We start from the raw sequence: 15450 nt of genomic DNA, 5'->3' as shown, positions 1-15450 counted from the left end.
CCACAATAAAAAAAAACAAAAAAAAAAAAACAGAATGATATCAATGGTTTCTGGAAGGAAGTTAAAGTCATTAACACCAGTAAAACACCCCTATCTTCCCATATTGATGGTGTCTCTGGGGATGAAAGAACACAAACATCCCAAAAAACGTGAAGCTGAAACGCCCGAAACGTTACCATTTGGTGTGTGACATTAAAATTGTCACAGGACCTAAACTAGTGTGCGGTCTTCTTCTTTCTTCACCTGTATCTGGTGATGAAAACATTGCTGAGCTATGGGGAAAACATTATAGTAAACTTTTTACCTGTATTGAGAGTGTTGTTGGGTTTAATGTTGGTAATGTTGTTGACAATTATGGTGATTAAACCAGATGAAGTGTACACTGTCGGTAAACAAATCATGTGGTCCTGATTTGAAAACAACTGAACAACTTAAGTATGCAAGCTACAGACTATCCTACTTGCTATTTGTTTTAAAATTTAAATCTTTACATTATGTTTTTTTTTTTTTTTTGTAAAAGCCAAGATGATTTAATACAGTAGCCTATACCACCAATTGATACTTTAAAATTTTTTTTTTTTTAATGTTTTATTATTATTATTATTATTTTTTTTACCGTTCACCGCGGGCCTTTTTTGGCCACGGGCCCTAATGCAACGGCATTACTTGCATTAATGGTACTTTCGCCACTGCATCTGCAAGAGAAAACTTGACAGACTCAACCAGGATGCGAAACAAACAGGTTTGACCATCAACGCCTCTAAAACACAAGTGATGTGCATTAAAAGAATAGTTCACCCAAAATTCAAATTGCACTCATTTTCTACTCCCCCTCATGTGGACTAAGGGCTGGGAGAAGTTTCAGAGTCCTCCGTGGCTTCTCTGAGTTACAGGGGGTCTCGGCGTAGCAGTGCATGTCCATATAACGGTTGCAAATGGATACCAACTGTCTTCGTAACAAAAAGACACACTAAAAAACATCCAAATACCTCCATGCTGCTCGTATGTAATGTCCGTCTTGTATTGAAGCCCCGAAATGCGAAATTGTTCCGAAAAAAATTAAATAAGTCTATATTTCAAGCTTGTTTGCAGCGGAAGCTTCTCTTCCTGGTCCGTCCAAATCTCGCAAGATTTGCGCCGGCGTCAGTAATCGCACTGACAGAAGCCACGGAGGACTCTGAAACTTCTCCCAGCCCTTAGTCGACATGAGGGTGAGTAGATAATGAGTGCAATTTGAATTTTGGGTTAACTATTCTTTTAACACACACTAAAATATTGGACATTTACCCTTTAATTGTCCCGGTGACCCTTTGAGTCAAAAATAAAATAAAATAATAATACCCAGGGTTTTGTTAAACTCAGTTATGGTACCATGTCGTTGGCGCGCATGTTGGAGCTCATTTGATCTTGTGAAAAGTGTTTTCTCAATACTCACGGATCCTTGGTAATTCAGAAGCGGTTAGCAGCAGGTTCCTCAAACCCTCTGTTCAGAGGAGAAGTGTGAGATGAGATGGAGAACCCAGTCCTGGAGACACGTCGTCCGTGTACAACAGCAGGTTTCCTGGCGGCAGTGTGAAGTCCTGAGCTCCCTCTACAGCGGCAGCATGGTGGCAGCAGGCTGGCAGGCAGGTGTGTAGGCACACTACGCAGAAATTCACAATACTAATAAACTCTACTATTCATTCCCATAAACGTTTGTATTGTCACTACTTCACATAATGTCCATACTCACTCAGAAATCCAGGCAATATCTTCCCACACACACACAGTCTCATTTCTTCTCCAGGCTAGCGGGGACGAAGCTAACTAGCACTGATAGGCTACACACGGAAAATGGTGTCGCCAAACTTTAGTATTTTCTGGCTGTAACAGCTCCAAACACGGCTCACTCTTACATTTTGTACCTGATACCACACAAATAAACCCTCCAGCTTTTAGTTTCAGTAGAAAAATAACTTTAAACACTTTTAAACGCTTAGCCTACTAGCTAACTAGCACTTTACGTTGACGTTTTTCTTTTCCTCCTTTTCTCCTGACATTAGCCTGAGCCTCGTCAAAGATCCTCAATAATTTAAACCGTCTTTGGCCTCGTCTCGTTCTTTCTTTTTAGTCCCACCCTCTTCTCTGAATCCGGTAGGTAGTTGACGCTCATCTCTGACTGGCATGAATTGGCTAATAAAAGATTGACACCTGGTTACCCAAATAAACAGAGGAAACGACATGAGACGTTCAAAAACCACCAAGAGCATAGGACATTTCAGTATTATGCCAAATAAAGTACCACACGTAGCCTACATTTCTCCACATTAATGATAACTTCTTTCACAACGGCAGTAATTTAACCGATAGTATTTAAAAATATTACAGCATATTTGTTAACTGAACACATATTTAAAGAAACAAGATATTAACATTTTTACCAAGGCACTACAAATACAAAGGATAATGCAACACCTGAATGAAAGGAGGCAGAAAGTGAAAGTGAACTTATGTAGCCTATCTACATCTTTTTTCAAGAAATCCCTTTTACAAATTAGATAATGTATCAAAACAAAAGAAGAGACGAGAGTAAAATAAGTAAAATGCTGACCAGTCACCAGCTCATCATCCTAGTAGATTCCTAGGTCTGAAACATGTCGTCATGCAACTTTTAAATATACTTTCTTATCCATTTTTATAAATATATACAGTAAATACCTATCCACAAAAATATGCATTGTTTGAACTGCCATAAATCCAGTTCACCTTATCAAATCAAATTCACCATATCATTGTGTTTTATGATCTGAAACCTGCAGGAGATGTCAGACTGTTTTATTGAGCTTATCTTAGTTGGAGATAACCAAGACTGAAAGTTTAGGGGGTGAGCCTTTTTCTTTGAACATCTGAGCTTTAATGAACTTTGTTGACATTTAGGACAACAAACGAAGATGGCCGCTGCCCAGGACTCATCAGCCGAGAAGCTTTCACCCCCGGGATGTACAAGCTGCGCTTTGAGACCGGTTCGTACTGGGAGAGTCTGGGTCAGACCTCCTTCTACCCCTACGTCAGGTGAGGCTCAGAGTTTGTTTGTTTTTTACTCAGGTGTCACTCTCATGTTCATGATGTTCATTCTAAATAATGAAACTGATGTTCTGGTTTAGCCACATGGTGACAATCAAAGAGTTCTTCTTCTTCCACCACTGACAATTCTGTGGTGTGGCCGCTGTTCCCCACAAGGTGTCACCAAATCTGTCAAAAAATGATTTTATGAATGAATGATTTTAACTTGACCCGCAGCAGAAGTTCCACCTCCCTCTGCTGATGAGCCAGTTCTCCTACAGCACCTACAGAGGAAGCTGAAGGCCTTGGTACAACAGCAATAATAATAATATGTGGTCAGGACCATTTGACATCAACAGAACTACAGTTTTACAAACAAAGAACAACATAAAGAAGAAGCCGGTGGTGAGCTCCAAGTCTGAGGACACACATTTGGTCATAAGTAATTTCAGACTGATCAAGTACAACTTGATGAGGAATCAAGATGTTTTCCCATTTCAGAGTAACAAACATGAGGTTGAAGGTCAGAACCAGTGGATGGAGTCAGTCAGGTGTCTGTTGTGTTGCTTTTTTTGTTTTAAAGTTGTGTCAATTTTTTCTTTATTCATGAAGCACCTGAAAAAAGTTATTGATGTTAAGTTGATTTCATTCCTCTGTTTTTGGTTTTGTAGTTCATGTAATCTACAATCACACTGTCAGTCATTCTTTTTGCAGTGTTTTTTGTGTATTGTTCATTGTTTTTTTCTTCATATTTTTTATTTTATTTTCACAAATGATAAAGACAAACGATAAACACACAATCAAAAATAACAGGTGACAACGACAAAAGCATCACAAAAAAACCCAAAACAAGACAAACCAACAAAACATCATAGTTTTATAGTTTCATAGTTTTAATATAATTATATGTCACTAATATTTAATTAATCAAGTGAAAAATATTCAGTTTTTTACATCTTTGCTGCTTTTATTTGTAAAAAAAAAAATCTGTGTTCACTGTTGTTTACCACTGGAGTCCAATAGAAATGTATAATTTAATGATATAGATTTCCCTCTTATATACAATGCAGCCATCTGGTACAATATAGAAACATGAGTCTGTGGTCTACTACTGTGGGTGTTGTCCCTGCTTGATCAGTGTCGCCCCCGCAACATAACAACAACACACAGGGGAAATACACACATGTTCTTCTGACAAGCGGTGGTTAAGATTGATAATTTTATTAATATTTAACCTTTATGGTTCAGTGGTAGAAATAAACAGCAGTAAAAACACCAGTCTCTCCACTCAGATCATGATCCTCCCCTCCCCCACATCCTGTTTAAAGTTTACTTTCACTTTTGAACCAGCGCAGGTGTGTCACTGTCACAGTTTATTTTCTCGTGTGAAGGTAAGGTGAACAGTTTGAATGTTTTCCTCGTTAACACCTGTCGTTACCTGAGTTCTCTGCCCTTCAGCTTGTTGTTGTGTTGTTGTTGTGTTATTATAATGTTACTGTAGCTGAGTCAGAGCTGTAACTGTAAAGTCTCAGACCGACAGAACCTGTTGTTGGTAGAAAAGCAGAAGCAGAGTCAGTCGATGGTCGTTGAACAGAGTGGTTATTTGTGTCCAGCTCCACTCAGAGCCAGGCAAAGACATACGCGAACTAAGCACCTGCTTAGGGCCTCATAACCACTCGCGGCCCCAAAAAGCAATAAACTTTTTAAAATAAATCTATTGTGTAACTTCTGTCAATCCCTAGAGAATTCCTGCATAATTACAAAAAACCCTAATTGTTGTCGTTGCACTTCAACTTGTTGTTGCACATTGCTGTTGCAGTTTATTTTAAAAAGATTGACACTACAGGACTGATGTGGACTCAGTGTGGCGGGCTGAGCGGCTCACAGGGTTTTTAATATGATGTTCAGAAAGACAGTGAACACCACAGAGGCTCCTGTTTCAACAGCTGCTACAGTCTATTGATCAGTACTGTTACTGCCTATCATCAGTACAGTTGTCAGGTACTTGTACTTTCCTTGAGTATTTCCTTGTTGTGCTACTTCCTGCTTGTACTGCAGCTGAGTTGAGGCCCAGTTGTTGTGTGTGTAACAATCAGCTGTAGCTTGTTTGATCCAGTGGTTTTCTACAGGGACGCTGTCCACACAGAGACTGTGTCACATCAACTCAGTGGATCTCAGTCCTTGTGTGTGTCAGTGGATGGAAACAGTCGTCCATGGATCATGTTGCTGGGCTGCTCTTCACTTCACTGCAGCTTCATGACGCCATCTAGTGGACTGATAGTAGAAGTACAGCAGCTGATGGCAGCTTCCTCTTCCTCACTGCTGTGTGACTGCATTCAGCTGACACTGATATGAAGCAGAGAAGAAGAGCCAATCAGTGGAGGAGCAGCTGGAGACATGATGGACATGTGAGCTGGTGTGCACATGAATGATGTGTGTTTCCTCTGCAGGTGAAGCTACAAAGTGTGTGTGAGCTGATGTGGATGTGACCTCAGCAGCATGGATCAGTGTGAGGACAGAGAGGAGGGAGCCCCTCCCTCTAAAACCACTCTGTGTGGGGGACATCAGGGCCAGACCAGAGGTCAAAGGTCAGAATTAAAACCGTCAGACTTTTCTCTCTGAAAGGCAGTTGTTGTGTTTATTAAAAGATTGAATTTATTTTTTCATCAGTTTTTCTCCAACATGCAGATTTATCAGTTGTGTTGTTGTTTCAGGACCCAGCAGCAGAGACCAGACTCTCCTGAACCCAGCTGTCTGTCTTTAAGGAGTGACCGGTCAAAGGGCCGGTACATTAACTTTAAAGGAGGACGTGGATCAGCTGATCAGATGTAAGACAAAACTAAATTTCAAAGCTTTTGAGTCTCTGTTGAACGTTCTTCCTGTGGAGTCAAATTTCAATGATTCAGACACACATTGTCCAGCTGCAGTAAAGAGTCCCTGCCTGAACATCAACATGTTAATATTCAGTAATTCTCACAGTGCAGCCCAGTAGCAACAGGAAATGTGTCAGCACCTTCTACTTAAAACAGGAAGTAACCACTGGGTTAAAATCATCTTTTCATTTGCTCTAAATGTTGATGGTCTTGTTTCCACCTGGTAGAAGGAACATGGTGATGTTGGCTGCATCAAGTCGCCTCCTGGTGGCAGCTTTGAGGTGTGCAACAGGGCGAGGGGCCGATCAGTGATTTCTAGTGAGTTCAGAGTGACGTCAGACACAGAGAGCAGAGACAGAGGATCAGATCAGTTACAGGAGCTGAAGCAGAATCTCAGCAGCTGCTTTTTACAGGAGCAGAGGAAAATTAGGGCCAATGGTGTGAATATTTGGAAAGATTATAGAGTAAAATTTCTATTTGAAAAAAAAAATAAATAAAATAATGAAAAAGTGTTAATGACCCACTCAAGGAACCCTGGGGGTCCCCACTCTGAGAAACATTGATCTACAGAACAAAACAAAGAGATAAATGACATTTTCTGAGGTGAAAAAATCCTTCATCATCATTGTTTACAGCTTTTATCTACAGGAATAAGGAAACAAATCAAGCATTGTTTTTTATTAAGGTTCATGTTTTTGTTGTGTTCATTTTCTTTATTTTTTTTGAAAACCTAAAACTATTTAACATCAGTTGTGTTGTTGTTTCAGGATCCAGCAGCAGAAACGAGACTGTCCTGAACCCAGCTGTCTGTCTTTAAAGAGCGACCGGTCAAAGGGCGGGTACATTGACTTTAAAGGAGGACGTGGATCAGCTGATCAGATGTAAGCTGTAACTGACACTCAGACTCAGGTTATTATAGAAATGAACCAGTTTGCACGACATGTTGTTGGACCAGGTCTAAGGGCCAATGGCCCATATTTTTAGAAATATTATAGAGAAATAAAAGGTTTTTTAAAAATTCTCAAAAATATTAAATTTTCTCCAAAAAAATTGTGGATTTTCAAAAAAATTAAGAATTTTGGAGAAAAAAAAGTGGTAACATTTCAAGATGGGGACCTCCATGAACCCACTCAAGGACCGCTGGGAGTCCCCAGACCCCACTTTAAGAAACACTGATCTACAGAACAAAACAAAGAGATAAATGACATTTTCTGAGTTGAAAAAAATCCCTCATCATCATTGTTTACAGCTTTTATTTACAGGAATAAGGAAACAAATCAAGCATTGTTTTTCATTACAGTTAGTGTTTTTTCTGTGTTAAATTTTTTTTTGGGGGGGGGATCTAAAACTATTTAACATCAGTTGTGATGTTGTTTCAGGATCAAGCAGCAGAGACCAGACTCTCCTGAACCCAGCTGTCTGTCGTTAAAGAGCGACCGGTCAAAGGACGAGATATTGGACTTTAAAGGAGGATGTGGATCAGCTGAACAGATGTAAGCTGTAACTGACAGTCAGATTCAGGTTATTGTAGAAATTAACCAGTTTGTACGACATGTTGTTGGACCAGGTCTGAAATCTGTCTGTTGTGAACGTCCTCAGGGGACATATAAAGTCCATCTTGTATTATCTCTCTGTACTGATGTTGACTTGACACTGATTCCTCCACAGAGTGGACCAGGAGAGCTCAGAGGTTCCCAGTGGTCAGTCTGCCCAGCAGCATCAAACACACCTGGACTCCATGTTTATGGTGGGTACATGTCCAACAGCTGCTGTTACATCTGTTGTGTTCACCATCATCTCCATGCTGCACTTTGACACCAGTGGATTGTCAGTCTGTCAGGTTTTAGTTTGATGCTGTCACTCATAGAGTTTCTGTTCCAGCTGCTGGAGGAGAACATGGTCACTTTTGTGAAGAACGAGCTGAAGAAGATCCACAAGTTTCTGTGTCCAGATTACCCAGAATGCTCAGGGAGTCAGAGGGAGGATGAGGAGGTGATGGACGGTGAGGATGAAGAGCAGAGGAGCATACGAGAGGCATTAGAGAAGATCACAGTGAATCTCCTGAGGAGGATGAAGCAGGAGAAGCTGGCTGAGCGTCTGCAGAGCAGTAAGATGATTTCTGTAAAGATTCAACATGATGGACAAATGAGACATTCACTGACATCAATGCATGGAGGGAAACATGTTCATATAGTTGTTATTTAGAAGAATTAACATGTTATATTTTCTTATTGGTCTGATTTCTTGTGTTTTCATTCAGAACATGTTGCTCCAGTTTGTCGACGTAAACTCAAATCTGCCCTGAAGAAGAAGTTCCAGTGTGTGTTTGAGGGAATCTCTAAAGCAGGAAACCAAACCCTTCTGAACCAGATCTACACAGAGCTCTACATCACTGAGGGAGGGGCTGGAGGGGTCAATGATGAACATGAGGTCAGACAGATTGAAACAGCTACAAGGAAATCAGACAGACCAGAAACAACCATCAGACAAGAAGAAATCTTTAAAGCCCCACCTGGAAGAGACCGACCAATCAGAACAGTGATGACAAAGGGAGTGGCTGGCATTGGGAAAACAGTCTTAACACAGAAGTTCACTCTGGACTGGGCTGAAGACAAAGACAACCAGGACATACACTTCACATTTCCTTTCACTTTCAGAGAGCTGAATGTGCTGAAAAAGAAAAAGTTCAGCCTGGTGGAACTTGTTCATCACTTCTTCTCTGAAACCAAAGAAGCAGGAATCTGCAGCTTTGATCAGTTCCAGGTCGTCTTCATCTTTGACGGTCTGGACGAGTGTCGACTTCCTCTGGACTTCCACAACACTGAGATCTTGACTGATGTGACAGAGTCCACCTCAGTGGACATGCTGTTGACCAACCTCATCAGGGGGAAACTGCTTCCCTCTGCTCGCCTCTGGATAACCACACGGCCTGCAGCAGCCAATCAGATCCCTCCTGAGTGTGTTGACATGGTGACAGAGGTCAGAGGGTTCACTGACCCACAGAAGGATGAGTACTTCAGGAAGAGATTCAGAGATGAGGAGCAGGCTGGAGAGATAATCTCCCACATCAAGACATCACGAAGCCTCCACATCATGTGCCACATCCCAGTCTTCTGCTGGATCACTGCTACAGTTCTGGAGGAGCTGTTGAAGACCAGAAGGAGAGGAGAGCTGCCCAAGACCCTGACTGAGATGTACATCCACTTCCTGGTGGTTTATCTAAAACTGAAGAAGGTCAAGTATGATGGAGGAGCTGAGACAGATCCACACTGGAGTCCAGAGAGCAGGAAGATGATTGAGTCTCTGGGAAAACTGGCTTTTGAGCAGCTGCAGAAAGGAAACCTGATCTTCTATGAATCAGACCTGACAGAGTGTGGCATCGATATCAGAGCAGCCTCAGTGTACTCAGGAGTGTTCACACAGATCTTTAAAGAGGAAAGAGGCCTGTACCAGGACAAGGTGTTCTGCTTCGTCCATCTGAGTGTTCAGGAGTTTCTAGCTGCTCTTCATGTCCATCTGACCTTCATCAACTCTGGACTCAACCTGATGTCACAACAACAAACAACAGCTTCGTGGTTTAGAGACACCTTTACACCTTTCTACCAGAGCGCTGTGGACGAGGCCTTACAGAGTCCAAATGGACACCTGGACTTGTTCCTCCGCTTCCTCCTGGGTCTTTCACTGAAGACCAATCAGAATCTCCTACGAGGTCTGATGACTCAGACAGGAAGTGACTCACGGTACAATCAGAAAGCAGTTCAGTACATCAAGAAGAAGATTGAAGAGACTCCCTCTGCAGAGAAAAGCATCAACCTGTTCCACTGTCTGAATGAACTGAATGATCGTTCTCTAGTGGAGCAGATCCAACAGTCCCTGAGATCAGGACGTCTCTCCACAGATAAACTGTCTCCTGCTCAGTGGTCGGCTCTGGTCTTCATCTTACTGTCATCAGGAGAAGATCTGGTTGAGTTTGATCTGAGGAAATACTCTGCGTCAGAGGAGGCTCTTCTGAGGCTGCTGCCAGTGGTCAAAGCCTCTAACAAAGCTATGTAAGTGTAGAGATAGTTGGATTTATTCATCATATAAAAACACTTATGTGTTTTCAACAGGACAGAAAATAAATGTATTTCTTATTTAATTCCTCATGATCATCTCTTCAGACTGAGCAGCTGTAACCTCTCAGAGAGAAGCTGTGAAGCTCTGTCCTCAGTCCTCAGCTCCCAGTCCTCTAGTCTGAGACACCTGGACCTGAGTAACAACAACCTGCAGGACTCAGGAGTGAAGCTGCTGTCTGGTGGACTGGAGAGTCCACACTGTGGACTGGAGACTCTCAGGTGAGGATCCATCAAGCTGTTTATCTGATGACACTTGAACACACCTCCAGGTGTTGACAGTGGTTTCCTGTGTGTTGTTGTGTGTGTTCAGTCTGTCAGGATGTCTGGTCACAGAGGAAGGCTGTGCTTCTCTGGCCTCAGCTCTGAGCTCCAACCCCTCCCATCTGAGAGAGCTGGACCTGAGCTACAATCATCCAGGAGCCTCAGGAGTGAAGCTGCTGTCTGCTGGACTGAGGGATCCAGACTGGAGACTAGACTCTCTCAGGTATGGAGAGGCTGCTGCAGCCACACACACTGTCTGATAGAGGAGGAGGAGCTGGGACATTTTCTATGGCCTCGTTCACACCTGATCACACCTGGTATTAACGTCTGTCTCAGCTGATCGATGCGTTCATAACATCAGATCTGATCACTGAGACCATATTCAGAGTAGAGTGCTGGACTAAGAGAGTAACGACACGCATTGGTCAAATGGAAGTGCCTCCTGGTGGCGGAATATGGGTATCGCAAACGTGCCCAAGAACTGACATCTGTGCATTGTTGGTGAATGAGCAAGTGTGGTATTTTCAATAATTTAAGAACATTTCTAGATCACATCGTGGACCCCTTACAGATAAACATTAACACAGGCTAGTAAAAAAACAAAACAAAAAACAGTCTACATTTATGTTTCAATCTATATTTTGTAATAAACAAACACTTAAAAACAAAAACATGGCAGTTTTCATCAATTTACAAGCAAGTGGGCAACACACATACATTGGAGTGAATGGGTTTTCTGGGCACTTTTGCAATACCCATATCCTGCCACTCGAGGTGCATGAGTTTAAAGGCCCTGACCAAAGGGGAGGGCGTAGAGGCAAAGCTAGCTTGAATCGATTCAGAGGATTTATTAAATCGATATTGATTTGGTAAAAATAAAAAATTGCAATGCATTGATGAATCAATATTTTTACCCACCCCTATATCTCAGTGATGAAACCAGCTGTTGGCAGCTGTGCTCTGAGTCTCTCCAGATGTTTTGATAAGACTTTATTTCAGCATTTCAGCAAACATTGCAGCTGCAGCTGGTTGAACTGCTCCTGAACCAACAGAGTGTTTGACCTGAACACTCCCAGAGATGATGAGATGAAGCAACAAAGTGGCTCCTTAATGAAAGTCTCCAGCAGCTGGAGCTTCACTTCCTGTCTGAGTCCATGTGCTCTGAGCTGAGCCTGGTTCTCTCTGCTTCCTCTGGACTCTGACTTCAAATCCAGTAAAAATGTGTGGACAGGTTTGATGGAGCTCAGGACTGGTCCTGAGGACGGCTGCTTTGTTCCACATAATGTGACTGATCTCAGTGAGTCAGTGTGTTGCAGCTGATCTGTGTGAATAGCAGAGAAGAACAGAGTCATTGATCATGAGATTAGGGCTGAACGATTTATCATTTTCTGATCGAAATTGCGATTTTAGATATCATGTGATCGCGAAAGCTGCGATTTTTTGCAGTGCAGTGCTCCTGACCGACCCAGGATTGTTAAGACAGTCAAATGGCTCTTTTCCACTACACCTGTTTTTTCCCATTAATTAACAAAGAAAAAAAAAAAGAAAGTGTTTCACCATCACAGTGACAGGTGACTGTAAGACTGTGAACTGGCTTTTTTTTTTAATAGCAGCACCGTCTGTTGTCCGTAGTACAAGTTAACGTCCGTTTGTTGTCTGACCTTCGTTCACAGGGACTAGCTGCTGCATAACTGGCAAATACCAGGCTACTGTAGGCTAAATCCTCCTGTTTATTTATTTATTTGCTGCAAAATATGACTGAAGGTTATGGAAGTCTGCACGTGTCGACACACCCCCACGAGTTGACGGAGCTAATTAAAAAAAAATCTGTTCTTCTAAACATGCGGTTTTGCTACACATAAAAATGTTAACTATATCATCCAGATCTTATTTTCTGAATTCAACAAAGCAAAAAAAGAAATGGCCAGTGCAGTGCAATTTGACCCAGACAGACAACAGGAGGGTTAAAGGAAAGCTTTCATTGTGTGTTTTCTTCATATTGCATTGCAATAGCCTGTAATCAATACTGTATGCTAATAGATAAAGGAGTGATAATAATACAGTAAATACTTTGAATTTCTTAGATAAAGCTGTGCAGTACTCTTAGTAGACCGGATAGCAGCAGATTATAGAAGGTCATTACAACCAGAAGAGACAGGAGACTTTTATTTTTTAGAGACTTTAGACTTGACTAAAAGACTAGTGAACATCTCTGGCCCCAACTACTTAACTTTAGTTTTCATTCTAGCATCAGAGTAATGGCATTTAATGTTTTAATGGTATGATGTAATTCTCATGTTTGTTAATGTTACTGTACATTATGAATATCGCACTGAAGCTTGATTTCAAGAAAATCGTGAATCAAATCGAAATCGTAATATCTGCCAGAAAAATCGCAATTAGATCTTTTCCCAAAATCGTTCAGCCCTACATGAGATCCTGATCCGTCCTGTCACTGTGATCAGATGGTTTCTATTAGAGCTCCTTCATCCACTCACAGGGGCGCCGCTAGGGATTTCGGGCCCCATGAAAAGAATCTTTACAGGGCCCCCAACACAGCGGCAATTTTTTTTTTGAGATACAATTATGCATTTCAATGGTATTTTTGACAATCATTACCATATTTGTGAAAGAAGAACAACATGATAGTTGACATGTACAGTAGGGGAAGAACTGAGCACTCTGAATACAATGGAATTCATTTTGATTAATTTATTTGCTGCAAAACTGATTCTTATGAATCTTTTTTTTTTTTTTAATGGTTTATGCTTTTTAAACCATTAAAATTGTTCAAAATGATTTTTATTTCATTAATTTTAATTAATCTTTCCCATAACAGAATCACCTTTGTATTGTTTTGAGACTGTAGTAAAATGTATTATTATTATTATTATTATTATTATTATTATTATTATTATTATTATTATTATTATTATTATTATTATTATTATTATTATTATTATTATTATTATTATTTCAACACACAGCTGCTCACCTCCTTCCTCATGTGGGGGCACTGGGGCTGGTTCAGGGGCAGGGGGAGTTTGGGTCTGACAGAATGAGGCATCATTTTGACAGAGGGGAGGTCAACTAATTGAATAAGAACAGCTTGATAAATGTTTGACTGGATTGATTATTTAACTAAAATAACAGTGAAATGTAAAAATCCAGAGTTTTCTTGAGCTAACATGGTGAGAAAAGTGAGCTAGCTTATAGTGTTTCTCAAATGGGGGTACGCGTACCCCTAGGGGTACGTGAAGGCACTCCAGGGGGTACGTGAGATTTTAAATATATATATTAAAAAATATATAAATTACAAAATCCATTAAAATAATTATATAATGGATATTTCAATAAAATACATGTCTAAATTCATAAACTAAATCTTATATTCAGTGGGCTACTTAATTAATTATCCTAAAAAAAACGAGCCCGCCCCCCACCAGATGGTTTAACCCAACCTGGCATTTGCCGCACGGCATCGCCTGTCAATCAAACAACGGAGTCGGGGTTGACGTAGCAGCAGCGCTGCTGAAAGCTACGGCTGAAACACGGAGGGATAAGTGATAAAAAGGCGAAACCAGCGCCGGTAAAATCCCGACAGTGTTCAGAAGAATGTGTGATGAAGGGATTCACGTCCACGAGTTGCAACCCACTCTAGTGTTTTGTTTTTTTCTGTGGGGAGAAGTTAGCAAACAGTGGCATGAAGCTGGCTCATCTCCAGACGCATCTCAACACAAAACATGCACATGCACGTCATGTCGGTGAGCCTCCTGACTGCTTCATGAGGAAACTTTATGAATTCAGGTTGGTGTTACATGAGATTTTAAACGACAGCATCAAAGCGATCAACTTCATAAAGTCAAGGCCACTAATGCAGGTGTGTTTCACTGCCTCAGTTGACACAGACAGAGAGAAGTGGCTCTCAACCTGTTGTTATGATCTGAAGGCACACCTCTGATTGAGCACAGCCCCCCCATGCCACCTGTTGCAGGACAACTGACTTGCAAAGCAGTAGCCCTACTGTCTGGACTTTTATTGTGTGTGTGAAGAAATGTGTATCTATAATTGATGTCATGAATTCATTTTGAGAACAGATATTTATTAGATAGCATTTTAGACTGATGATTATTCTCATGTGCAAAAATCTTTATAATCAAGTTGATTGTTTTTTTAGTCTGTATTTCTATATATTTTTATTTCCAAATAGTTCAAAAGAGGTCACTATAACCAATGTTTTACACAGCTTTAAAGTAAAATAAAGCAGACACAGATGACACATTGCTGTGTTTTACGTCTTTTGGTCCAAAAATGCTTTGCGCTGGTAGGGGGTAGGCTACTTGGCTGAAAAAATATTTCACAGGGGGTACTTGACTGAAAAAAGATTGAGAACCACTGATATAGACCACAGACAGAGACAAAGTTAATATTCCATAACTTTCCACCTCAACTAACAAACCCACCTTTTTTTCTGAAATACTGGGTGACATTGTCGACCCTTCAACTCCTTCTCCTCTTACTTTATTTTCTTTTCGTTTTTGGCTGCCTGGTTATTGAGGCATCCTGCCGTCTCTGCCTCCTTGTTGCTGTGGCGCTGTCTGTGACAAACCGCCGGTGCGCTGCCTGCAGCTGATCCAGTCGGACTGAACCATTTTACATAAATAGAGAGGGGGAAGGGGGAGCCCTGCAAGCGTTGATGTTTCCAAAACAAATACAGTTATTGTTACCAGGACATGAAAAATAAAATATTTGTGATTATATGTTAGTTAATAACTCAGTGTCATATTATTTTTTCTGTATTATCATTTCATCATCATTAGGGGCCTCTCTGGGCCCCCCTCAATCATGGGCCCATAGAATCCGTCTCCTTTACCCCCCCTTTTCGGCGCCCCTGTCCACTCACTGCTGCTGTGGCTCCTGTGGAAACCTGCTCACAGCCTCATTCTTCAGCTTCCTGGGGAGTTTTCTTCAAACTAACACAAGTTGTGTTCACACTCAGTGTTTCTCACTAAACTCACTGTTTCACTGAGCTCTAACAAACATGTTGAGTGCGTTTCCTTCCTCATCAAACACTGAAACCATCCACTGTTCACAGCTGCACTCTTCTTCTTCTTCTTCTTCTTCTTCTTCCTCCACCTGTTGTGTCTTCATCTTATTTG

General features: G+C 41.2%; 2 protein-coding genes across 2 annotated transcripts in view; both read left to right on the top strand.

The window, feature by feature from the left end:
- Window positions 1-1505: 1505 nt before the first annotated feature.
- Window positions 1506-3342, top strand: LOC310987918 (5-hydroxyisourate hydrolase-like; the record flags this gene model as incomplete). Its single annotated transcript, XM_083974387.1, has 4 exons — window positions 1506-1633; window positions 2917-3051; window positions 3144-3150; window positions 3280-3342. The coding sequence occupies 4 exons, from the start codon at window positions 1506-1508 to the stop codon at window positions 3340-3342; spliced, it is 333 nt and encodes a 110-aa protein (XP_083830513.1).
- A 2807-nt stretch (window positions 3343-6149) lies between these two features.
- Window positions 6150-15450, top strand: part of LOC310987917 (uncharacterized protein) — a gene marked incomplete at both ends in the record, with an annotated part of 150503 nt that continues 141202 nt past the window's right edge. Inside the window, 4 exons of the mRNA XM_083974386.1 lie at window positions 6150-6196; window positions 6683-6777; window positions 8176-9964; window positions 10076-10249. Coding sequence (XP_083830512.1) covers window positions 6150-6196; window positions 6683-6777; window positions 8176-9964; window positions 10076-10249 — 2105 coding nt within the window. The remainder of the gene's footprint in view (window positions 6197-6682; window positions 6778-8175; window positions 9965-10075; window positions 10250-15450) is intronic.

The sequence above is a fragment of the Trachurus trachurus genome (genome assembly GCF_905171665.1).
Source record: "Trachurus trachurus genome assembly, chromosome: 6".
NCBI lineage: Eukaryota > Metazoa > Chordata > Actinopteri > Carangiformes > Carangidae > Trachurus > Trachurus trachurus.
This window is presented reverse-complemented; position numbering and strand designations above follow the sequence as displayed.